Source organism: Myxocyprinus asiaticus, chromosome 12 (assembly GCF_019703515.2).
Source record: "Myxocyprinus asiaticus isolate MX2 ecotype Aquarium Trade chromosome 12, UBuf_Myxa_2, whole genome shotgun sequence".
Classification (NCBI taxonomy): domain Eukaryota; kingdom Metazoa; phylum Chordata; class Actinopteri; order Cypriniformes; family Catostomidae; genus Myxocyprinus; species Myxocyprinus asiaticus.
In genome coordinates this window covers 35,595,216-35,619,781 of record NC_059355.1, presented here as the reverse complement: position 1 = coordinate 35,619,781, position 24,566 = coordinate 35,595,216, and the positions used below count along the sequence as shown (strand labels likewise).

The 24,566-nt window shown below is 38.5% G+C and overlaps 1 protein-coding gene across 2 annotated transcripts; it reads left to right on the top strand.

The window, feature by feature from the left end:
* Positions 1 to 889: 889 nt before the first annotated feature.
* Positions 890 to 24,336, top strand: LOC127448888 (eukaryotic translation initiation factor 4B-like). 2 transcript variants are annotated; one of them, XM_051711796.1, is made up of 15 exons: positions 890 to 928; positions 1,979 to 2,119; positions 2,623 to 2,828; positions 5,847 to 5,963; positions 6,049 to 6,103; positions 6,217 to 6,363; positions 7,796 to 7,957; positions 8,341 to 8,478; positions 9,663 to 9,918; positions 10,085 to 10,158; positions 10,457 to 10,700; positions 11,155 to 11,183; positions 11,268 to 11,409; positions 17,491 to 17,560; positions 23,944 to 24,336. In XM_051711796.1, the coding sequence occupies exons 1-15, from the start codon at positions 916 to 918 to the stop codon at positions 24,019 to 24,021; spliced, it is 1,872 nt and encodes a 623-aa protein (XP_051567756.1). In that variant the 5' UTR covers positions 890 to 915; the 3' UTR covers positions 24,022 to 24,336. The 2 variants fall into 2 exon arrangements, with proteins under 2 accessions (XP_051567756.1, XP_051567758.1); XM_051711798.1 differs by lacking the exons at positions 11,155 to 11,183; positions 11,268 to 11,409.
* Positions 24,337 to 24,566: the final 230 nt, after the last annotated feature.

The window sequence follows — 24,566 nt, the reverse complement described above, 5'->3', positions numbered from 1 at the left end:
CAGCAGAAGAAAGAAAGCCATACAAATGGCATGAGTGTGAGTAGCAAAACGATGAGAGAATTTTCATTTTTGGGTGGACTATGCCTTTAAGCACATTTTTTATATATTCTAAGGGCCTTGGGGTCTCATTTCTCAGAACCTAAATTAAACATTAATATTTTAGTACTTATAGACTCTGAGCACTAAACTTAATACATATTAGATGGCCCAATGTAAACAAAGCTGTAATTTGATTTCTAACTCACTGGCCGGGACCAGTGTGAGAGTTTAGGCGAGTTGACGAAACTGTCAGACTAAAAAAAATACTTTAGCCTAGTTTTAAGATTTATGCATTTCAATCTCATAAAAAATCCATCAAATTATGTATGTGTAATGTTAAACTAAATTAAACTAACAAAACTTGAATTATTATTATTTTTTATTATAAAAGATTACTCAATTCAATTTGTTGGGATTTTGTCATGAAATAGAAATGCGAAAATCTTAAAATTATTTTCCCAATTGGGCCAGTGAGTACAAACGTAGGGTACACCGGGGCTAAAGGCGCCGTGGGATAAAAGTCTCCATTGATTTTATTTTCTCCCAGGACACTAAATAGCAACAAAAACTACCAAAGCACTTCTCTAAACATCTGTTTGTCACTATATACTGGAAAAAATTCCTGTTCCATGAAATCTTTGCGTGTGGTGTCTATAGATTGATTTTGAGGCAATTTGATCTTATTTTTAACAGTGGATAGCACTATCGCCTCATAGCAAGAAGGTCCTGGTTTTGAGTCTTGGCTCAACCAGGCCTTTCTGTGTGGAGTTTGCATGTTCTCTCAAAGTGACATTTGTAATACTTGTGATTGTATGTGCCGCCTGCCCTCGTAACAAATCTCTGACGCACTCATCCGGGACTCTACCACTCTCCAACATGGCGGCGTCAGGTGAGAATAGTGCGCTCTTGCGCTCTGCCTTCATTTGTACGCTTCTTTGCGAAACAGCTCTAAACAAGTTGTAGAACATTTTTGCGCTCAACCTTAATGATTAACGTGTTCGTGGTGGTCTATTTCCAAAAATTACGCAGCTAAATATATTGAGAAAATACATTAAAAGCACGAAGGATTCGTTGTACGGGGGAAGCGTTATGGCCAAATGAATTAGCCGGTTTGCTAGCTACCAAATCATGTGGCTCGTCTGTTTTGTTCTCCTCCGAGTTTTAAGACGAGACAGGCTAATAATTGAGCTTCGGCTGATTTCGTGTACTTTAGTGTAGCTCATACGGTTAATATACTAGAGTTTGGTTATGTTAAATGTTAGTACGTGAAATGCTAGATAGTGCTAATAACCCGTGCATGGTGCGCATGCGCAGTGTGATCCAGGGGAGGGACGGAAGATCACCACGTGAGTGGACACGAAAGTGCACTAGACGTTCTCTATTCTAAACCCTTTAAAAAACATAGATAAATATTTCTAAGGCTTGTATAACCAGATATTTTTGTTTCAGAATGATAACTTATCCTGATTATCCTTCTGAATAGAAAACACTGAAACCAGCACAAGCTGGTCTTACCTTGGAGACCAGCTGGCCTTCCAGCTAAACCACCTAAAACCAGCTTAGGATTTTCAGTGTTTATTATCAGTGTTCAGTGTCAATAGCGCCCCTTTTGCACACGTGGTGTCACTGCTCACCCCTGCATCTGAGTGCTGTGAAATCTATTAATAACGTTCAGGGTGTCATGAAATCTAATGGAGGGTGTTTAGAGGCCTAAAGTTGCATTTCATGTGCAATGTCATTTTGGCCTACAGTCAAAACAAACAGACTGGTCGATAAACTAATGGTTGTTTAAGCTTAGGGGATGACTCTTGAATAACCCTATACATTTTTGCACAGTCATGCTTTGCAGTTATCTGTGTCGCCATATGGCCAAGTGACTTTTAAAGTATGGGAACATTAAAACAGTCTGATGATGAATTTTATGTTTATTATGCTTTAGCTAAGAAGAATAAGAAGAAGGGAAAGACCCTGACCCTGAATGACTTCCTTGCGAATGATAGCAGTGGCAACGCACCGCCTAGTTACCCCGCTGCAAAGACCTCCAGCTGGGCAGATGAAACTGATGACTTGGATGGAGATGGTGAGTAAGAGGACATAGAGGTATACCTGGGCCATAGATGTTTAGTCAATCTCAGGTGAGCCGAGCATAAGTGGACAGGTGCATATGTTATCCAATGCATCTTGTGATCTGATAACTGAAACTATATTCTGAGGCGGTAAGGTACATAAGTAGCTACATCATATTTATAATGTCATTCAGATGTAAATAGAGCCTATAGGAGCAGACATCTTTTTTTTTTAACCTTTTGAATTGAGCTCCTGTGGTCTTGTGGCATTTTAAATTATCGACTAGTAAGTCGCACACTACAGAATCTCAGCAGATGCAGTAGTTCATCTGGGGATTGTTTGCATACTGTATCATGAAACTGCATATTCTGATATCCTCCGCATGCAACTTAATCCATAATAGACAGATCTCATGTTTTTTGTTATGTAAGTGAAGCCAGTAGAAATAAATTGGCATCCAGCCTGCTTTCTCATTCTGTCTTCTTTTCAATCTCTTGTTCTTTCTGCCTTCTGTAGTTTCGACCTCCTGGCATACCGTGGAGGATGTGTATCGAGCTCCTCCGATTGACCGCTCCATCCTGCCAACTGCGCCCCGTGCAGCGCGGGAGCCAAACATTGACCGCTCTCGGTTACCACGCGGCCCACCCTACACAGCCTTCCTTGGTAACCTACCATACGATGTCAGCGAGGAATCTATCAAAGACTTCTTTAGGGGACTTGCGGTCAGTGGTGGTATCTTCATGTTTATAAATGGATATGTGGATAACCGGGTTGTGTACCATTTAGAGATTAATTGAATTAAGAATTGAATTCATTAATTTGGAAACAGGATGCAGAATTGTAATTCGAATTACAATTTAAGTAAATAGTAAAACATTTATATAACTGCTCTTAGTTTAGTTTTTAATAATACATTTATTTTCAGTATGAATTAACCATAATATAGGGTATTGCCAGAAACACTAGATGGCATCAATTAATGTTTGAAATGCCACCTATAGGAATTATATATACAGTTATGGCCAAAAATATTGGCACCCTTTGTAAATATGAGCAAAGTCTGTGAAAATATGTCTTTATTGTTTATCCTTTTGATTTCTCATTCAAAATATGCACACAAATCTAACCTTTATTTGAAGTAAACTAATTGAATGGGGGGGGGGATCTCATAATTAAATAAATATTTTTCTCCAGAACACATTTGCCACAATTAATGGCACCCCTAGAGTAAAATATATCTGAAGTATATTCCCATTCATAGTTTAACATTTTTAGTACACCTGGGTGACTAGGAACATTAAATTGTTCAGCCATGACTTCCTGTTTCACAGGGGTGTAAATATGAGTTAACACACAGGCCAAATTCCCTTAGTCATCCACCACAATGAGTAAGACCAAAGAATATAGTTGTGATGTGTGGCAAAATGTTATTGAGCTTCACAAAATGGGAAGTGGCTATAAGAAAATAGCTAAAGCATTGAAATGCCCATTTCCACCATCAGGGCAATAACTAAGTTCCAGTCAGCTGTAGATGTTACAAATTGGCCTAGAAGAGGACGTGTGTCTATATTGTCTCCATGCATGCTGAGGAGGATGGTTCAAGTGGCCAAAAATTCTCCAAGGATCACAGCTGGAGAGTTGCAGAAATTATTTGGGTCTTGGGGTCAGAAAGACTCCAGAACTACAATCAGACGTCACCTACATCATCACAAGTTGTTAGGGAGGGTTTCAAGAAAAAAGCCTCTGCTCTCATTAGGGATGTATGCTACGACTAATTTGACTGTCGTTTAAATGGAAGTTTTTTAACCGACTAGTTTAAAGAGAAACCAACCTTCAGAAAACAGTAAAAAAAAATGTGTTTATGCGACCCATTTAAAATACTTAATCTATTCCAAATCCGATACTAAATTCTACTGAAAAGGGGCATTTATCTGCGACGTGCTTGCCTTGAATTATGATCATTGTACATTAAATATACAACATGGCACGCATTCACTGAATCAACGTTAGCGAATATTTAACAGGCATATTTCTAGAAAACAATTGAATGAATAGTGCAGGATCAATGGAACAACAATTAAAAGCCTGTTCTAAATGGATTGTTGAAAATAATTAACATGTAGACCAAGCCAAATCTATGAGAGAGAAAAAAATGCGCTGAAAAGTCACGCGTATTTCACGACGTGCAGTCGTGCGTTAGCCATTGATCTATTTTACATATGGAAAAGTACCCCATGCCCACGGTTAAGTATGGTGGTGGATTTTTAAAGTTGTGGGGCTGTTTGTATGCCAGAGGTTCTGGACATCTTGTTCAGATATATAACATCATAGACTCTTATCAAATACCAACAGATAAAAAATCAAAATCTGACTGCCTCTGCCAGAAAGCTTAAAATGGGCCGTGGATGGATCTTCCAGCAGGACAATGATCCAAAACAAACATCAAAATTAACACAAAAAATGGTTCACTGACCACACAATCAAGGTTCTGCCATGGCCATCCCAGTCCCCTGACACCTGAACCCCATAGAAAAAGTGGAGTGAACTGAAGAGGAGAGTCCACCAGCGTGGATCAGGATCAGGAGAGATTCTGTATGGAGGAATGGTCTCAGATCCCTTGCCATGTGTTCTCCAACCTCATTAGGCATTATAGGAGAAGACTCAGAGCTGTTATCTTGGTAAAAGGAGGTTGCTCAAAGTATTGAATAAAAGGGTGCCAATAATTGTGCCACACATATATTTGACAAAATGCTTATTTTTTGATAAAACTTGTGTTGTATTTGCAATTGTTTGATATCCATTAGAGGATAGATTTTTGTGAATATTTTGAATGAAAGATCAAAGGGATAAACAATACTTATTTTTCACAGCCTTATTTGATCATATTTACCAAGGGTGCCAGTATGTTTGGCCACAACACTCTCTCTCTCTCTGTGTGTGTGTGTGTGTGTGTATATATATATATATATATATATATATATATATATATATATATATATATATATATATATATATATATATATATATTTTTTTTTTTTTTTTTTTTTTTATTCATGTATTTTCAATTTATTGTGGACAAATACTTTATTTCCCAGAATGCCCTAATTTATCCCAAAATCTTAAATGCATTTGAAGGCAAACAATATTGCCAGTCGACAGCATTTGTGGCATAATGTTGATTACCGCACAAAAAAAAAAAAATCGATTTGTTGCGCATTTTCTTTAAGCAAATACCTTGGTTACAGTGAGGCACTTACAGTGGAAGTGAATGGGGCCAGTCTGTAAACATTAAAATACTCAGTGTTTCAAAGTATAGCCACAAGACATAAACAATGTGTTGAGCAAAAACTATTCTGCAGATCAGTGAATAAATATCCATAATTATTGCTCAAAATTAATAATGTAAATATGGCATTGCAAAAGCTTAATTATAAGTCAAAATGATTATGTAATTATTGTTGTAATTATGTAATTAGAGTTGGACTAATGAAATTCCTCTTTTTTATGGCTGTTCAATTTCTTTGAATTGCAATTCAGTGAATTCCTCCATCTGTTTTTCCAGTTCAAAATCCAGTTCAACATCCTGTCGCATGTGGTCATTTCAAATTCCAACTCATGGTTTGCCAGGGAGCCAGTTCTTACATTCTGAATTTTGAACAGTTTGTGTCTTGCTTGATTGAAAATAAATTAGGCCTGTAAGGGTTATGTGTAATTGTATGTGTTTTGTGTCCGGTTTATAGATCAGTTCTGTGCGTTTGCCAAGGGAGCCTAGTAACCCAGAGAGGCTCAAGGGCTTTGGTTATGCTGAATTTGAAGATGTAGAATCATTCTTGCGTGCGCTTACTCTAAATGAAGAGGTGGGTCGTCACTGAAGTACTGAACAAATAGCTGGCAAACTCTCTTTTTCTCTCAATTAACATTTCATTAAATGCATTTGTGTAGAATCTCGGGAACAGGCGCATTCGGGTGGATATTGCAGACCAATCCAATGACAAAGGTAAATGGAGGACAAAGAAACTCCTTCACATTGTTCACACCAGGCCTCTGTGAAAGAATGCTTTTTGGGGGCATACTTAATTATTCTAAAATTGAGTCTTCTATTTCCTGCAGAAAGAGATAATGGGCCAGGGCGGGACAGGGATCGGGATCGTGGTCGAATGATGGACAGTGGCCCCGATAAGACTGATTCTGATTGGAGGGCGCGGCCGAGTGTGGAACAGGATGATGGCCCACGCAGAGATGAGGGTTATGGGGACAGTAAGTTACACAGATATGTACTGAAATTGTGCAGTCTAGGTGGATAAATGTTGTACTGTAGCTTTTACAGCGCCCTCCATTAGTGTTTAGACAGTGAGACTTTTTTTGTAATTTTGGCTCTGTATGGCACCACAGTGGATTTGAAATGAAGCGATCAGTATATTATTGAAGTGCAGACTGTCAGCTTAAATATGAAGGGATTTACATCCAAATTGGGTGAACTCTCCAGGAAGTAGGTGTATTATTGTCAAAGTCTACAATCAATAGAAGACTTCATGAAAGTAAATACATAGGGTTTACCACATGGCGCAAACCACTAGTAAGCCTCAAGAGTAGGAAGGACAGATTAGACTGCCAGAAAGCACACTTTTCTTTGGACAGATGAAACTAAGATGAACCTGTATCAAAATCATGGGAAGAGAAGAGTGTGGAGAATGATTGAAGTGTTCCACATCAACTGTGAACATGGTGGAGGCAGTGTTATGGTATGGGCTTGTATAGCTGCCAATGGTAATGGGCCACTAGTGTTAGTTGATTATATGACTGCTGACAGAAGCAGCAGGATGTTTTCTGATGTGTTTATGGCTATATTTTCTGCTCGGATTCAGTCAAATGCTGCAAAAATGAGAGGATGGTGCTTTTTAGTTCTGATTAGCAGTAACCAAAACATACTGTGAAAGCAACCTAAGAACTTTTCAAGGCAAAGAAGTAGAATATTCTTCAGTAGCTGTGTCAGTGACTAGTATTAAGATGATCAGTTTATTTATGAATATGCTAGTTTGTCCAATTAATTTTGAGTACCTGAAAATGGGGGGGTCTGTGTATCAAGCGTGCTGTTATTCCTAAACCGTTCACCCAATTTGTATGTAAAACCCTTCAAATGAAGGCTGACAGTCTCAACTTCAATCACCTATTGGTTGATTATCATTTAAAATCCATTGTGGTGGAGTACAGAGCCAAAATTATGAAAAGTGTCTCACTGTCCAAATACTTGTGGAGGGCACTGGACAAGTTTTGAAAAGAAACCTGAAAACTGTCACTTTCCTCAGAAAAAATGTAGTGGTTTGTCGTTGGTTTATTGAAGATTTTTTTCTTGATGCAAATCCCTCTAATACTGTGAAATATTTTCAAATGTGCTTTTCTTTAGACCAAAGAAGACTGTGCTTGAGCAGAATAATTTATGGCGAAGTTGTATGCTAATTTGTTCTTGCTGAGGTATAGAATTTGCAATTAGTTGCATGAATGAGAGTGATTTGCCAGATCTTTGCTGTGATAGATATATCTAAAAAAGTTTGGAGCAAATAATGATGCTGTGGGAATGAAGGCTAAATGTAGATCAGCTCAATTTCTTTGACTTGACCGTGTTAACACACAATTGGTTGAACTTGTGCATGCATATTTTGTGTAACACCTTGGTGTGTCACTTTTGCAGGGTCACGTGATCGCTATGAGTCAGATCGATTCAGAGATGCTCCAAGGCGTGATGATCGGTATGATAGTGGTCGAGATCGATACAGTGGTAGAGATCGCTACGATGACCGGGACCGCAGAGATCGCTATGACGACAGAGGTAGCAGAGACTACGATCGTGGAGGTTGGAGTTGTTTTATTTTTTCAGCTGTGGTCTTAAAGGGGTACTTTATTCAGAATGAAAATGTTCGTAATTTACTCACTCTCACATTGTTCCAAACTCGTATGTTTTTTGTTTTTTTTCTTCTTCTGTGGAACACAAGAGGACATGTTAGACAGAATGCTTTAGTCCCCACTGTCTTCAATTGTATGAAAAAAAAAAAGTATGGAAAATTTTATGCAATGAAAGTGAATGGGGACTGAGGCTGATGACAATTTTAATTTTGAGGGGGACAATTTTTCTTATTCACACATCACATTTGAATTCCAAAACAGACTTTTGCTGTGAATGCATTAAGTTTATAGCTGTCTGCTCTGTAAGTAAAGCTGTGGTCATGTAATCTGTAGGTTATGACTCACGTGGTGGAGTACGACGAGGATTCGGTAGCGGCTTCAGACGTGACTTTGATGACCGAAAAGATGGAGATCGCTATGGGGACCGAGAAGAACGTCTAGACAGGAGGGATGATGGACGAGAAGAGAGAGGTACTTGAGGGAGAGGGTGCAAACCATTATCTCTGGCATTATAATAAGACATTGATTTTTTTTAATGCACCAAAAGATTGAAGCTTGTTGCTCTGCTCACATTTGAAGACTTAAGCCCTGTTTACATCGCAAACGACATCGAGCAACAAAGCGACACAATCCCTTTCATTTTCAAAAAGAGCAGAGTGACTTCCGGTGACACAAGCGAGAGTGACCGTTGGTGACAGAGGTCGCCGTGGCATTCGACAAGACAAAGTTGAGAAAAGTATAACTTTATGCGAATGACGAGCAACATTCGGGAGAGACTGCCAATGAGAGTGAAGACAGTGAAGCTTACGTCACCTGTCTGCTGTGAGTGTGAGATACTGGAGTCAAGTGTAGGCCAAACAAAGAAGTTAAAAGTTTCTGTGAACAATTTCACTTTTCTATGTCATCTGTCTATAACCACACACATGGATATTGCCTAATATAAATGATGCGTGGAAAACCGTGGTGGCACTCTGAGTGAGTTTGATTCAGACATTGATAGATCATTGATCTTGTTCATGATATGATGCATTGAGCTCTGCTGCAGGTTATATAAAAACACTCTCCCCTAAAAAATATACATTTTCAGAAGCAATAGAACTAATTCCTTGTCAAATTAGAATGATATCTTAGTTTTACCGACAGAATAATCTGCAATCAGAATTTCCAAAGCTATTATGGCTAGACGTTCAGTCCACCAATAACATTAATGCGACAGCAGTAGGAACGCCCACCAGCGACACAGATCTCAGAGTCTAGTGACAGTGTCGTTTGGGGTGTGAATGGGGCTTTACAGTTTGTTGTTTTCTGTTGTGTTGGTCCACACTTTACACAACTAATTATAGACTAGGAGTGTCAATTATAAGGTAATTCTCCCAACAGGACCTAAAAGTTGTCTGCAACTAGTCATTGCATTTCTCACAAGTGCACACACAAGAAGAGCGTGTTGGCTATGATTTCAAGCTTTTTGTCACAGACTTAAAACATCAAAGGCCGACAAGCTTTAGTCTTATAGTGTGGACTTGGCCTGAAAGTAATTTTAGAAACATAAAAAGATCAGAATTTTACTTCTGTTGAATTGTCTTTCCTCCCTAGAGACTAATAGTACAAGATTTCTGTGAATGCACTACCATTAATGTCTGCGTTTTTGATTCCAGGCCCTCCTCAGAGACCCAAGCTAAACTTGAAGCCACGGAGCATCCCAAAAGAGGAGGAACAGAGTGGAAGTGTGTCTCCCCAGAGCAGCACGGCAAATCCTAGCAGGGCTTCCTCTATATTTGGGGCAGCCAAACCTGTGGACACGGCCGCCAAGGAGCGAGAGGTGGAGGAGAGGCTGAAGAAAGAACAAGAACGACTGCAGAGACAGTTGGAGGAGGACAAGAACAGGGCCTCAGAGAGACGGCCACGTGACCGGTGAGAGAGGTGGATGGACAGTTTGAAAATGAGGAAGGAGAAAATACAAAAATGCAACACAGCTCAAAAACATCCTGTGTCTATGAAAAAAAGTTTAAATGGCAATGAAAGGAGTAAATAAGAGACACAAGATGATTAGGGGCTGAGTTTTCTTTTCTTTTTTCAGTGACTCGAGTTGGAGGAGTGAGGAGCCATCTAGGGAGCGTGAACGCACAGGAAGTGAATCCTCAAATCCTAAAGGTAGTACATGTACATTCTTAACATCAATGCAAGTAATTACAAGTACGTGAATCTGAGAGTTTACATTTCATTCTAAGCTAGGCCTCAATTTACGCAAATATGTTGCAGATAAAAAGCATTTAACGTTTTTACTAGTTTGTTGTCAGATAGTTGTCTTTGTCAAATATCATGTTAAAATGCCATTTTGCTGTTCAAAAAGCAGTATGACTTCAATGCCAAAAAAGTCCTCTAAATCTTGTTAGTTACTGCCAGTGGTTACCAGCGTTAACAATAAATATTTGAATATCTGTATGTTCAGGATCTAGATGTAGAGATGGTGAACATTCAGAGAATGAAGTCTTCAGTGGCCAGGAGGATGAGCCAGTCTCTCCCGCATCTCCATCACCATCTTCCAAACAGGGAGGGCTCCCACTAAAAGTGATGCCAGCACCTCCCCCTAAAGAAAATGCCTGGGCCAAACGCAGTTCAGGGGGTGGCAGTAATGAGAGGAATGTGCCACCGTCAGTGTCCACTAGCAGCAAAAGTGCCCCTGTTCACAGCAGGTAAGATTCTCACAAATTAATGGAAAATGGAGAACATCAGTGCAAACACAAACACACAATGATGAAGTACAGTACAAGTAGGAATTGGCATGAGTAAGTGACAACATTGATAAATCATGAAAACACAGTAACTGCATTTTCCACTTTTTGTAATTGTGTGGATATATGGTGTGATATCTTGGTTAGAGTTGGTGCAGTAACTATCCACGTTATGAGAGGATTAGGGGTCGTACACAGTGTTTTAAAATTGCTATACAGGGCACAACTGATGGAATGGAACAGAACGCATGTGTTTTAAGAAGTGTTTTAAATAAAAGTATTTAAAAACACATGGTGCATATGGTGCAAAATGCTGATGCAACACAGTCCACTCCATCACATGCAGAGTACTTGTCTGATTTATCTGTTGAGTACTTTAGTCAAAATGCACAAGTAAATTTTTTGGTTTCTCCAGATCAACAGAGGAGAGAGTCTCAGGCAAAGGTAGTAGTCTCCATATTAACAGTACAACATTAGATTAGCAAGTTGAATAGGAAGGTGTATTCTAACTGCTTTCCTTTTCTTTAGTTGATGAAAACCGGGTTGATGGGGCTCGAAGGGATAAAGGTGTACTTCAGGGAAGAGGAGGAATAATAGCTGGGAGAGGAGGGGGGTGGGGTAGAGGAGTTGAGGTCCCCAACAAAGACAAACAAAGAGAACCTGCAGACAGGTGAGGTGGACTTCACTAACGCATCTGACTTCAAATTTAAATGACTACATAGACGTAACATCATGTTACTCACTTGAGATTTGCACATAATGACCAGGGACTAAAAATGGTTCAAGGAATGAAAACCGAAAGCGAATGAAATTTTTAGCAAAACATAACCAAAAACCAGAACAAAGTGATTTTCAATTGTTCCAGAGTGAAAACATTATTTTAAAATGCTGGTAACCAGTTGTAACTGGTGAATTTTGTTCCGATCATTTTTTCATGAAACTAAAGGCCAAAGGGTTTATGACAGTACATTTTCAGAAATGTACTTTCATGTTGCCCAAAAAAAATTAAACGTGCTTTAGGAAACGGCATCACACATTTCTTTGCCTAACTGCCTGTTGTGTATGTCGCATTCTCTGCATGAAGACCTTTTTATCAACTATGTATAAATATAGCTGCAAGCAGCGATAATGAGCCCAAGCACAAATGGTCCATTTCCACCTGGTGGCTTTTGGAAAACAGTGCAAGGTGGACACATGCATTTGACATTATTCTAAACAATTTTAAAGCAATTTGGGTAAATATAAGAGGACTATTTTAAAGTCCGTTGTAAGAGCCGCACTTCTTGCTGCCAGATGGTGGTGCTATGACCGTGACCCAAAATAGTCAAATCCATGTGATTAGCCCCCAAGACTAAACATATTTATCTTACCTAACACAAAAATAAAACTGTTAATATTATGCATTTATTTTAAAATAGTATGTAATTACATTATAAGGGGTATATAATGAAAATATGAAATCTGAGGAAGAATATTTAGACCTGCTTAAGTCTGTCTTTGACCATATCCACCCACATAAGAGAACAATGGCAATCTATTGTAGAACTCTCTTTTTACACAAAATAATGTAGCTTAAAACTGGAAAAAGAGCATAATGTCTGTTTTTCCTTTTTTATTATTATTATCCTCACATTTAATGAGGGGACAATTAGCCTTTTCTTGTCCTGCACACATGAACTTGCAAACAGGAGCCATATACTTGTGCAGTCAATATGTAACACAATTTTTGTTCCTGGGTAGCAGGTTATTTCCTAATATTCACTTTATGTGAATGAAAAGACACATTCGCCCGTTTTCTCATTGGAAATAGGTACATTTCAAAAATCACTGTCCTGATCACAAAAGCAAAGTTTGTGGGGAATAATAGCCATTTTATATACTTTTGAGGTAAAAGCAATTAGGAAATAACACTTACTACCCAGGAACAAAAAAACCAAACATTTGTTACACAGTGAAGAAACGATGAACAAACTGATTTGATGATGTTCAGAATTGTGAACGCTGACGCACACCTGTACACAACTAAACACTGTCAGTATTTATGCATAGGCAAGTTCAGTGACACTTCACAATCTTTTTACGAGCACTACAGAAAATAATTGCGAATAAAATGCACATTTTGTTTTTCTTTGAAGCTTTGGTTTTCATCATCAGTTTATCTTTTGTGAAAAAAGGTTGTGCATATGAGCTGACATCACTTCTGTAACAGCTTTGACATTTAAGTCTGTAGTTTTGACAGCACCCAGCGGATAAACAATTTGCATAAATACATTTGATTGAATAAGATGCGATAAAATGCGCTCACCTAAAAGTTGCTTGTTTGTTTTTTGAAAAAGAGTGTAACTGAACTAAGCTTAAACATGCGGGCTCCGGTCAGGAACTGTACCATGGATAGCTTGATGACTGCTGATGCTGTTGCACATGTTGAGTTTTGTTAAATTCACCACTGATTTTTGCGCAGAGAAGGCTCGGATGTTTACAGCCGCGATTTTATCAATCATTTGGAAGGTCAGATAAACGTTATTGGCTGGCCTCATCGAAGCACTGACTTACATTAAATAAAGACATTACATTGTACTGGGAGACTCTGAGAAGTCTGTGCTACCTGCTTAGGATGTGCTACCAGCAGTGAAAACAGTGGTATGTAAAGCCTAAACTTGGGTAGCACATGTCGAGGCACGGGAGAACCTGTCGGTATATACTACAACAGCATTAAAGGTGTTAAAAACCTAGGTAGCACATCTTGTCAGCCAGATAATACATACCAGGATGTACTACTTGCATAACTATCAAATAGTGTGATATGGTGTAATGCCCGATTCACATCACAAGCGTGATTGGCACATAAGCAGAGCATTTATTTTCGCCATCCATAATAACAGATTAGAGCATTCACATCGGATGCGTCAGCAGCCCCGTCAAAGCGTAGCATGAGCTGCAGTGCAGTGGGGGTTTCAGCACACGCTGGGTTCACACATCCTCCGTGAGCGAGGCGAGAGCGGCGCATTTTACTGCAAGCATGAGTCGCGAAGTGAAGCATCCCAGAAGCGGATAGTTTCAGCGTTGAGCCTATTTTTGCCACGCGGTTCACGCTGAGCTCAGCGGCTCTGGGTGCAGTACAACACTAAAATAATCAGGAGATTATTGAAAAGACACAAGTAAATCAAAATTATTCAAACCGAACCTATAGTACACTACAATTTATATGTCTGCATGCAAGTAAACTCAATAAAATAAAGAATTAAACTGCCGGACCTATTGCCATTCTGTGTATATAGGTGTACAGTTTAGACAAAACATTAACCAATCACAACCAAGTGAGCTGATAAAGATGAAGTGCAAATGACTGCCCACTGTTGTCTTTGAAGCAGCAATAACCTCAGCTTATTACGACCTTATTAAAGAAAACCTTTGGCGTAGGACCCCATAGATTTATTTCCTGTGCAGAGGCGCTGCTGTTTCTTGCGGAAGAGACGCAGCCAATGGGAACGTCCAACGTGACCGTGCCGCGCTCGCCATGCTCATGGAGGATGTGTGAACTGCATCAGAGTCTATTTTTGCTGCGCCGCTTGTGCTTAAAGTGTCCGTGCACTGTTGTTAGATAAAATGTATGTGATCTGACACAAAAAAGTACACAATGCACAGAATAAGCATATATTAGTAGTCTAGTGTGTCTTTATACTGAAATAATTAGAGCACATCTGAAAAACAAATGAAAAGAAAAAAATAAATTCCAGGAGATTTAACAATTTAAACCACTTTAAAATGTTAATTATAGATCTTAATCAGAAATGCGGTTTATCATTTAAAACTACAGTAAACTACAACTTATGAGCCTGAAAATATGAGACGACAAACTCTTATGTACTATTAAACATAAAACAGGTCTATAGGCTTCAGCAATACCCAATCACAGACGAGTTTGCTTTCACTTATAAACACATGCACGTGATGGACTATGACGTCAGCAAATTCAGAACTTACCTCATTCGTGTTCAGCAATGGATGATACCAGATTGATTGTGGAAGTGAAGAACAAAGTGCTCTATAGTTTACCTTTTAGTTGCAAATGTGGTCCTCCTCTTCAGGTCATTGATAAGTATTACAATCAAGTTTGTAGTACTTATCAATGACCCAGTCCTGATAACCATTTTAAAAGATATGATCTTTATTCAAATGAATACTCACCTTAGTAACATAGAAATCACAGTATTGTTTTGTATAGAGCCGCTGCTGTGACGCTATAGAAACACTTCCAGAGTGAAAGCCCTGTCGAGTCTGCAGCTGCAGTTACGCTTAAGCTGACGCTATGCTCACGTCTCGCTCAAGCTTGCGATGTGAAACGGGCGTGAGGCTAAACTAAGCCCTACCTCAAACCCTATTGTAATTGTAGCATTGTAGCACATCCTGATAGGTAGCATATATTTTCAGGACACCTATACGTGTTGAGTAAATTACAGAAGTGCAGGTATTGCATTCCACCCACTTCAAGCACAGATTCTCAAATTTATATCAGGACATGGTCAGACAAGTGGCTTTGGTTCCTTTGTGTTTTTATGTCAATTCCTTCCGAGTTTACTTAGATAATAGAGCTTTTTCACACTCAGGGTTTTGGAATGCAGAAGTAAACGTTTGCAGGGTAAACTTTGACGGCGTTGAATGGGAGATCACAGCAAAGATTATTTTCACTTAACCATTTGCTCCAAGACTAAAAGAAAAAATCCACTATTACATTTGAATTACTTTCCAGAAGAGGAAAAAAATAGAGAGCAGTGGATTAAGCAAATCAGATGGGACAAGATGACAAATTTACTGTCACTCTCTCAGCAGCTGCAATCGAAACCCCCTCACAGCTGTGGTAATTCGTTTTTTAAAACTAATTCCAGGGTAATATAACAAGCATAATGTTATAAATTTACACTATTTAAAAAATGTATAATATAAAACAAATTGCAAGATTTACCCTGATAAATAAGGTGGAAACGCGTCATCACAGTCTGTGATAAAAGGTCTATTGTGCATATGTGGTATTTTGGGAATCATTCACCAATGGAGCTTGGCTGTCCTCTATTGGACATTTCTAGTACTGTGTCTGAAATTTGCCACCAAAAGGTCATTTTTTGATATATCAACCTAAAATTTAGAACAGAATTGGATTAGACTTATGGCTTTGATTGTCTAATATTTTTACATTTCAGTTGATATTTTTATTATATTTTATTTATATAAAAATAAAAAGCTTGTGCAGTATATTTTCAGTACAAAAAATTTAAACTTCTCCAACTTTTTTTTTAATGTAACTTTAAAAACTGCTTTCACTTGCACAGTAAATTTCTTTAAAAAGATACCAGGCTTAGGTCTGTACTCCCTAGCATTCATGAGTTACCACTGTTTAAGTTTACACCCAAATATAGGAAGAAAGGAATAATAACAATGTGTTGCCATGGCAACACTAAGATATCAAATATCCCTTTACAGTTTTACATCAGCAGTGTCTTGACATTATTCTAAAGAATTTAAGCAATTCATGTAAACACGAGGGCTATTCAAAGGCTGTTAAAATTGCCTTACTTCCTGCTGCCAGTTGGTGGCATTATGACCGTGACCTGTAATAGCCAGATAAATGTGATCAGCCTCCATTACCAAACATACAGCTGAATTTTCATCAAAATCATACAATGCACACAGAAGATATAAGGAACTTCCTGTTTCACATTTTTTGCTTCGCCATGGCGACTCCGTTCAAAATATCAAAAATCCTTTGCAATTTAGCATCTACAATGTCTTGGCATGATGTTGCACAAATTTGGTGCCAGTCACATGAATCCCCTAGGAGGAGTATTTAAAAGTTCAGAGCCTGCGATTTTCAGAAAATCCAAAATGGCTGACTTCCTGTTGGGCGGATCTAATGACTTTGAGTATGAAAGTTTTTCAGCTTGATGAGAACTATATATGTACCAATTTTGGTGACTTTCAGTGCTTGGGCCCTAATAATCCTTAGAAGAACAATAGGGCCTCTGCACTTTCAGTGCTTGGGCCTTAATAATAATAATAATAATAATAATAATCCTTAGAAGAACAATAGGGCCTCCACACATTCACTGCTTGGGCCCTAAGAATAATAATCCTTAGAAGAACAATAGGGCCTCCGCACTTTTAGTGCTTGGGCCTTAATCACTACATACTGTACATGCACGGCTAATCCAGATACAAGGAAAACATTATTAGAGGTAAAAAGTACATTTCTCAGTTGTTTCCAAGTCTTCACTGAATTATTGTTAGATATGATGCATTAATACAGATTTGATGCTGCTGGGTTTTGACTCTGAGGCAGATCTGTAATTAACATTATTCTTAACTGGTAATTAATTGCTTGTTAGGATTTCTATGCTTATAAATTCACCACACAGGAAAAAAAAATTGCTTAATTTTGTTTATTTTGGTGAGGCAAGTGGCTTATTTTGGGCTTGTTTTTCCAGACCGTGTTGCTTGTTTCTCTTATGAGATCTGGCAAAACTGCAATTGGTAATTCACCCTCCCCTTAGCACAATGTTATTTTAAAAAGAACGTCATTAACTGTTCTTTTATTTTGTTGTATCTTGTTACCATTTGGAAAGGAAGCTGCGGAAATTCTGAACCGGAGTGAAAAAATACTGTTTTATCTCAGAACGAACTGAAATGAAAAACATTCTGTTTTTAGTCCCTGATAATGACTTCTTAATTGTTAACTTTTATGTGTTTTGATTGACAGGAAAGAGGGCAGACAGGAGAGAGAGCCCAGGATAGGCCAAGAACAAAAAAAATATGAGGAGTCTGCTCCTGTGAGTACTAAACACATTCCTGATGCCACATCTCATACTTAATCAGAAATTAACTTTTTAAACACTCTTCCTCAGTAGTCTTCAATGAAAGCAGCATTAGACACAAAAATAATTGATTGATTGATTGATTGATTGCAATAACCACGAACACTTACACTTGAGGGTTGTGGTTCAATCCAGAGATCTGCTTTACCTCATTTGATTTGTTGTGGTGGGTGACTAAATTTCTGACTCTGTACTCATTGCCACTATACCGAAACCATTTGTGTGTATAATCATAGACCAGCCCTCTACATAGTGAGTAAATCATTCGCATATGCGAGTAAATCTGTTATTAACCACTGGCGAGTAAATATTAACATTTCACTCGCCAGTGATTGAGTTGTGTAGTGTCGTAGCATCAAGATCCTTTTACTTAATAAAAAGCAGGCGATTAAGAAGCTGGATTCAGTCTCGTCTTTCCCTGCATGCTGTCTCATCAGCGTGCAGAAAAATGCGTTTGTCACATTGAACTTTGAGCGTCTCGTGGAACGGCACTGTGGACGTTACCAAAAGCAGCTCTCTTGAGAGTGCGTGAAGATGAACCGCTTCTCAAGCGCTCTGATGTGCACATCGTCTACATAGGCTTGGGCCAAACTCCAGCGAAAATATAAGGGGTATAAACATATTAATTGAATAGTGAACTTGGTGTGCTCCAGTTTCACTTTAATTTAACAACCGTGTAATGGCAAATGTCCATTCATTTCGGGTTCATTCACGCAGTGATAATGACACGCATTGACACAGAGGAGATGCCAACCTACTCTATTTCTGTGGAGATGATAAAATGCAAGAAACAGAATCTCAGTTTTTCCTTTATGAGACAGGGCTTGTGAGTTAATCAGAGAACCTTAAAATAATGTGTGAAAGAATTTAAGGCAGAAATATTTTACTATTGTATAATATAATATATGATATGACTGGGTTACAAAAAACAAAAAAAAACACTCCATGACATGAAATGGACCAACAATAAATCTGAAAAATAAGAGATATATTTTAATTATTTAGAAATATTTTTAGAGTTAAAATATTATTTAATTATTTTAAAATGTATACTTTTATATTTTTGATTTGGTTGTCATTGATACGTTTTTGAAGCCTGAAAAGGAAATCATATAAACTTATTTTACTGTATGACCCAAGCTAAATTTGTATAAATGACTTTGTTGTGTGCATGAAGCACACATAGTGACAGTTTGTATAATTAATTGTCATATTCGTGAAAGACCAAAATCAGACAATTAATTGTGATAGCTCTAAAACAGGCAATTCATCGTCATAATCGCAATTATTTGTTTGACAATTAATTGTCAGCCAAATTTCATAATTGTGATTAGGTTCCAACCTTGTGAAGTTTTTGTTAAAAATGTGTATGAAATTTCAAACAGTGACAACAGCTTGTATCATTATTAAAAATGCAATTTCATGACATCATATAAATTGATAGAATGTGAAATTTGTACATTTTTAAAAAGCTTAAAATGTGATTAAAATGATCATGCAAAATATAAAAATAAAATGTATAATATACTAAATTGCTTAAGTCATATATATGAAGAGGCCCCCTTTCTCGGTTTACTTAATATCTTTTTCTGTTGCATTACGCTTGCATGTCGTCAAACGTCTGGTAAGTAAATACAAAAATTTACAAGCCAATGGCAATTCTTTCTCCAGTATGACCGTAGAGGGTTGCAGACCCCTGCAGATAGATTCCACAGATCAGTAAATTTTCAGTCTAGACACTTTTTTTTTTTTTTTACAGTTTGGAGAGAGAAATGAACCTGCTTTATGTATGTGATAAGAATGGACACAAGTTTTTGGGGGACCATTCACTTTTTAAATATCCTGTGAATTGGAATACACAATCCAGAAATAATAATAGCCATAGAATGTTGGCACTCCTTAGAATATGTAATATTAGGGATGCACCGATGTATCAGGCACCAATATTTATCGGCCAATTAATGACCAAATTAAAACCATCAGCAAATCGGTTTAAGCATGACAATGCCGATATGAAAAAACGATGGTAATTATCACACTTTGTAAAAACACTTTGAATTCAAATGCACAATCCAGAAATGATAGCCACAGAATGCAGAAGGGTTGGCACTCCGAAGAACATGTAATATACAATTTTTATTCTTTATCATTCTCACAGTAATGAGGAAAAACCGTCATTACGTGACACTTGAAATTTTCCTATACATGAGATAAAACCGTCCAAACATTTTGATAAAAGCAAACTTTGACTTCTGAGACATTGATATGGTATCCATTAAGGCTGCACGATTGATTAAGTTTGAAATCGCGATAAGGTCTTGTGCTATTACAAAAGCTTGAATATTTTTATTATTTATCTTTCATTGTGTGTGGCTTTCTTTAAAATTTTGGCCTATCATGTGTTCAGCAGATCCTATCCATGTTCAAAAGAAATTAATTTTTGTTAGAACAAAAGCTTTTGTACCTCTTTGTACACAATTCCTGAGCAAATTGTGATCTGATGACAAAGTAAGGTAAGTGGCAAGATCGGCATCAGTAACGGCCAATAGTTATTTTTTAAATTCGGTATCGTCCATAACTGTTAATATCGGTGCATCCCTATGTAATATTTATTTTTATTCATTGTCGTTTTCACATAAATGGGGAAAAAACGGTGTTGTGGACGTGACAGTTGTAAAAGCAGCACTTATATGATGAGGGAAAACTATCCAAAATGCTTTGATACCTGCAGACTTTGACCTCTTGAAACATTTGTTTGATAACCATCAAGGCTGCATGATGAATTGAAATAAGATTGAAATAACCGTATGGCCTTGCACAATTACTTAACTGCAAAAGGCTGCTTTTTAAAGGATAGTCTGCATTCGCTGCCTCAATCGGCACTGCGTGAGCGAGCAGCGCCCTCTAGTGGCTGTGTTCGGCACATACTAAGCAGTGCTGCAAAATTCGATTAGATTTTTTTAAGATGGTTTTAGATGCAGAAAGCTTGAAACACATCACAGATCAAAGCAATAGTCCACAATCTATCAGAATCATCATGGCAAAAGGAGGGGTGGATTTTTGATTCTCAATTATATCCATGTTTTGATTTGAAGTGTCCGTAACTGTCACGTCCTATGCATTATTATGGGTGTGTAAAGTAAAGAAGGGAGACCATTTGTTCATCTTACTTCTCATGACATAAGTTCGCGTATCGACTTATTTTAATGAAGATTGTTTGAGCGATTTAAACTTCACCTCTAAAGCATTATAGATGTGATGCAGCACTAAACTGCAGCGACCTCAAATGTGGCACTTATAATTTCAAAAAGAAGCACTGGCCCAACAGCACCTGGTCGACAACCTCCTGAGGTAACCCGAGCTGAAGAAAGCCATCCTGCAGCGGGTCGGCCGCAGTCCCGAAGAGCATCGACAGTGTTTCTGATCCCTGATGCTGAGCGAGATCAGCCGCCCGTTTGCCCTCGCTCAACAGCTCCATGACATCTGCCGGCGGTGGGTGCTGGCTGAGGAGCCCAGCGACATCGGGGGTGTCATAGATTTCGTGGTACTGGAACAATTCATCCCCCAACTACCGAAAGGAAATGCTAAGTGGGTCCAGTGCCACCGACCAGTGTCGCTGGATGAAGCAGTGCAGTTGGCAGAGGACCATTTAGTGGCATACCCGGGGGCCGGCACGCCCCGCTCTCTCTCTCTCTCTCTCTCTCTCTCTGTGGACCGGTGCCCCGGCCTCGGGGGTGTACTAATACTCCTGTCTCTCTGTCCCCCGGCTCTACCCATTCTTCCTCTCAGTTGGGGGAAGCTGCTGCCGCTGGTGTGGGCATGAGGTTTGGGCCGATCTGTTGGAGTTGCGGGGAGCCGGGACATGTCCGAGAACAGTGCCCATTGATGGAGATGGAGATATTGATCCAGGTCCTCGGCTTCCCCAGCCCTTAGGGGAATACCTCCTGGGGATTTCCCTCTGGAGTAGATGCAAGACGAGACTCTTAAGCACGCGTTTTACCAAGTGAAAGTCATTGATGGTCAATGCCTTCAGCCATGTGTTGCACTCACACATCTGTATTTTTCAATTATAAATGATAGGTTGTAGCGAGTGACGCAGGACGCTCAGACAAAAGAAGGATACAACCCAGTTTTTAGTACCAAGGAGGAGGCGGGAACCAGCTGAACAATAAACAAACTTTAATGATACTTAAAACAACATAAAACATAAGGACGCAGACTCGCATGCGGCCGCATGCTCTCTCTCTCTCTCTCAAACTGGCATCTCCGGCTCCCCTTTATCTCGCTCTCCCACTGATCAGCTGATTCAGCGCCGGCCGTGCAGCCTCATGGCCTGGCCACGCCCTCCTCCTCATCACAAACACCAAATACTTCATTGTTGTAGTGCTTTCAATATGCCATTTTCCATACCGTCCTAACTTTTTGGGAATCGGGGTTGTATGTGCAACTGGTTTTTTTTTTTTTTCCTTTTCTCTTATGACAGTGCGAAGAACAGGGTTCCTGCAGATCCTTAGTCTTAAAAGGCATTGAATTCATTAATCTAAAAATAAGGCCTTAATTGGTATTAAAATGTCTTAAATCAATCTTTCAAAAGTCTTAAAAATTCTAAGACATGGGAAGTAGGATTTTATGAATATTTTTTTCCTGACATTGCAATTTAAAATTTCAAAATAATTGGCAACAACATTTTTTTTATTTTTTATAAATTACCAAATGCCTCTCACATTAACGTCACGCAGATCAGGATAGTGGAACCAACAACACTCATATTTTGTTTGTGGCCGGGATGCTCAGAGCAGATGTACTGTCTAGCTAGTGACGAAATGGGGATGTGCAAATTCAATGAAAATTGGCTATTCAACCAAGATTTCGTGGCATGGATGAAACCGGTACCAGGCAATGTATACGAGGCACGGTGTATTTTGTGCAGGAAGTGTTTCAAACTTGGCACGATGGGAATTAAGGCTGTGGAATCCCACATGCAGAGTGAGAAACACAAAACTGCCAACACAACCCGCCAACAGATAGCAGGTATTTCCCAGTTCTGTTCTACCCTCGTCTCCACCACACCTCCACCCCCATCTCCGATACCAGCACCAGGGCATGCAGCAACAGATCTCCAGATAACATTCGGGTGTTCGCCTACACTGAAAGCAGAGGTACTGTGGTGCCTGAACACAGTGACAAAACACCAGTCATACAAGTCAAATGAGGGACTTGAAGACTTATTCCAACACATTTAAGTGACACATTATTATTGTTTTTTTAGTTGTGTATTTTGAATATGCATTAAATGCATACCGCCATTAAAGCAAATAAGGAATACGAGAATTATACGTCTCAGCCAATTGTACCTTTTTACTGATGATTCATGATTGTTGTTTTATGTTATTGTTTTCCTTGTGTTCCACTCTAGAAAGTGTAAAAAAAAAAAAAAAAAAAAACGAACTTTTTAACTGGACCAAAAAAAGTCATGTTTTAATAAACATTTGGGCAAAATTGTCCCTAACCCTAAGTAATTGATGTCATTTTTTCTTCAATTTTGGTTATTGTAAAGTTGGTCTTAAATTGGCATTAAAAAAAGTCTTAAGTCTTAAATCTAACTTGCCTTAATCTGTAGGAACCCTGGAAGAATAAACGGCTTTCATAATGCTAGGCTGCAAGGCCGGGTCCTAAATTGAGTGGGAGGGAGCGAAGTACAATTCAATTCAATTGAAAAAATTTTCCCATTTAGTCTAGTTCAGTCAAAGGCAAGTCATTCCACTCAGCAGCCATCTCGGAAGCACTCCCAGGCAGCTATTTTCTGTGGTTAAAAGCATCGTGAAAGTACAGCTCCTGTCTACTTAAATGGGAAAAGCTTGAAATCTCTAAAATAGTAGGTCAAGATTACAATCAAATATATTTTAAATCAGCAGTAAAATGTGACAACAATGGTATCATAAATTGTGCTGCTTTAGCTCAGATCACTCTAAAAAATACTATTTTCCCAGCCAGTCTAGCTAATGTACATATGCATTCTTAAGTTGATTGACAGGTGATGTCTGTGTCTAAAAGGTGATTGGTTCTTTTACCTGTAAGGCGGAACTTCAGTATCTACATCCGCCATATTTGGCATTCCGATTTCTCCCATTCATTTTAATACAAGTGCTCCGTCACAGGGCTAAATAGTCTCTGGTTCAGTCCACTGCTGTTTAACTTGCAGTGTATTTAAAACTACCTCCTCTATAAACTTATAAACTAGGTCTATTGCCACTCTGACTTGCTCATCACCATCCCCAAGTAATTTTTGCACATACTTTAAGATTCATAAACTAACTTTGTATTTTTGGTCCCTACAGCAATTTAGTTCAGCCAGTAAGTATTCAGCCCTACTGGTGGATGGAGACCAGGGAGAAGATGAAGATGGAGAGGAATGAACAAAAATAACCAGTTAACTCAAGAAAAAACACATATGAGCAATGGAATGATGAAATGAAGGCTTAAATTGGATATAGTGAATATGCCCTTTCATATTGAGGGAATGGCAAAGTGTAAGGTTATCACGGTAAGGGTACCCACAATGCTGTTCTGTATCATGTTTATGGTGATTTATAAAGGTATTCCCAAAACAAGCCCATTTTAATTAAATATAATCAGTGCAGTGAGTAGATACATTCATATATCTAGAAATTTGAAAATCATTGTTAATTTGAAAGTCATTGTTATAAATAAAAAGTATGTAAGATACTGTATCTTGTGTCAGAATTTGTTTAGAGTTTAGTTAATTAGCTATTTGTGTGATTTAATCCCTTCAGTCATAACACATTTACAGGTATTGTTGAAACACCATGTAATCTCCCACTCAAGAGCTGATCATGCTTATTAGAGACACAAGTTTTTCTGCTTAAAGCCAAGCGTACACTACGCAACTTGTAGTCGGCACTCTGCAACTCAGTCTTGTTTTTCATTGTTCTGGTGCACA

Bases quoted from the DNA above. Each gene is read 5' to 3' on its own strand.
- LOC127448888 (XM_051711796.1), top strand. The intron at 6,104-6,216 runs GTAAATGGAGGA...TATTTCCTGCAG, and splicing joins AGACCAATCCAATGACAAAG to AAAGAGATAATGGGCCAGGG. The intron at 6,364-7,795 runs GTAAGTTACACA...TCACTTTTGCAG, and splicing joins AGATGAGGGTTATGGGGACA to GGTCACGTGATCGCTATGAG.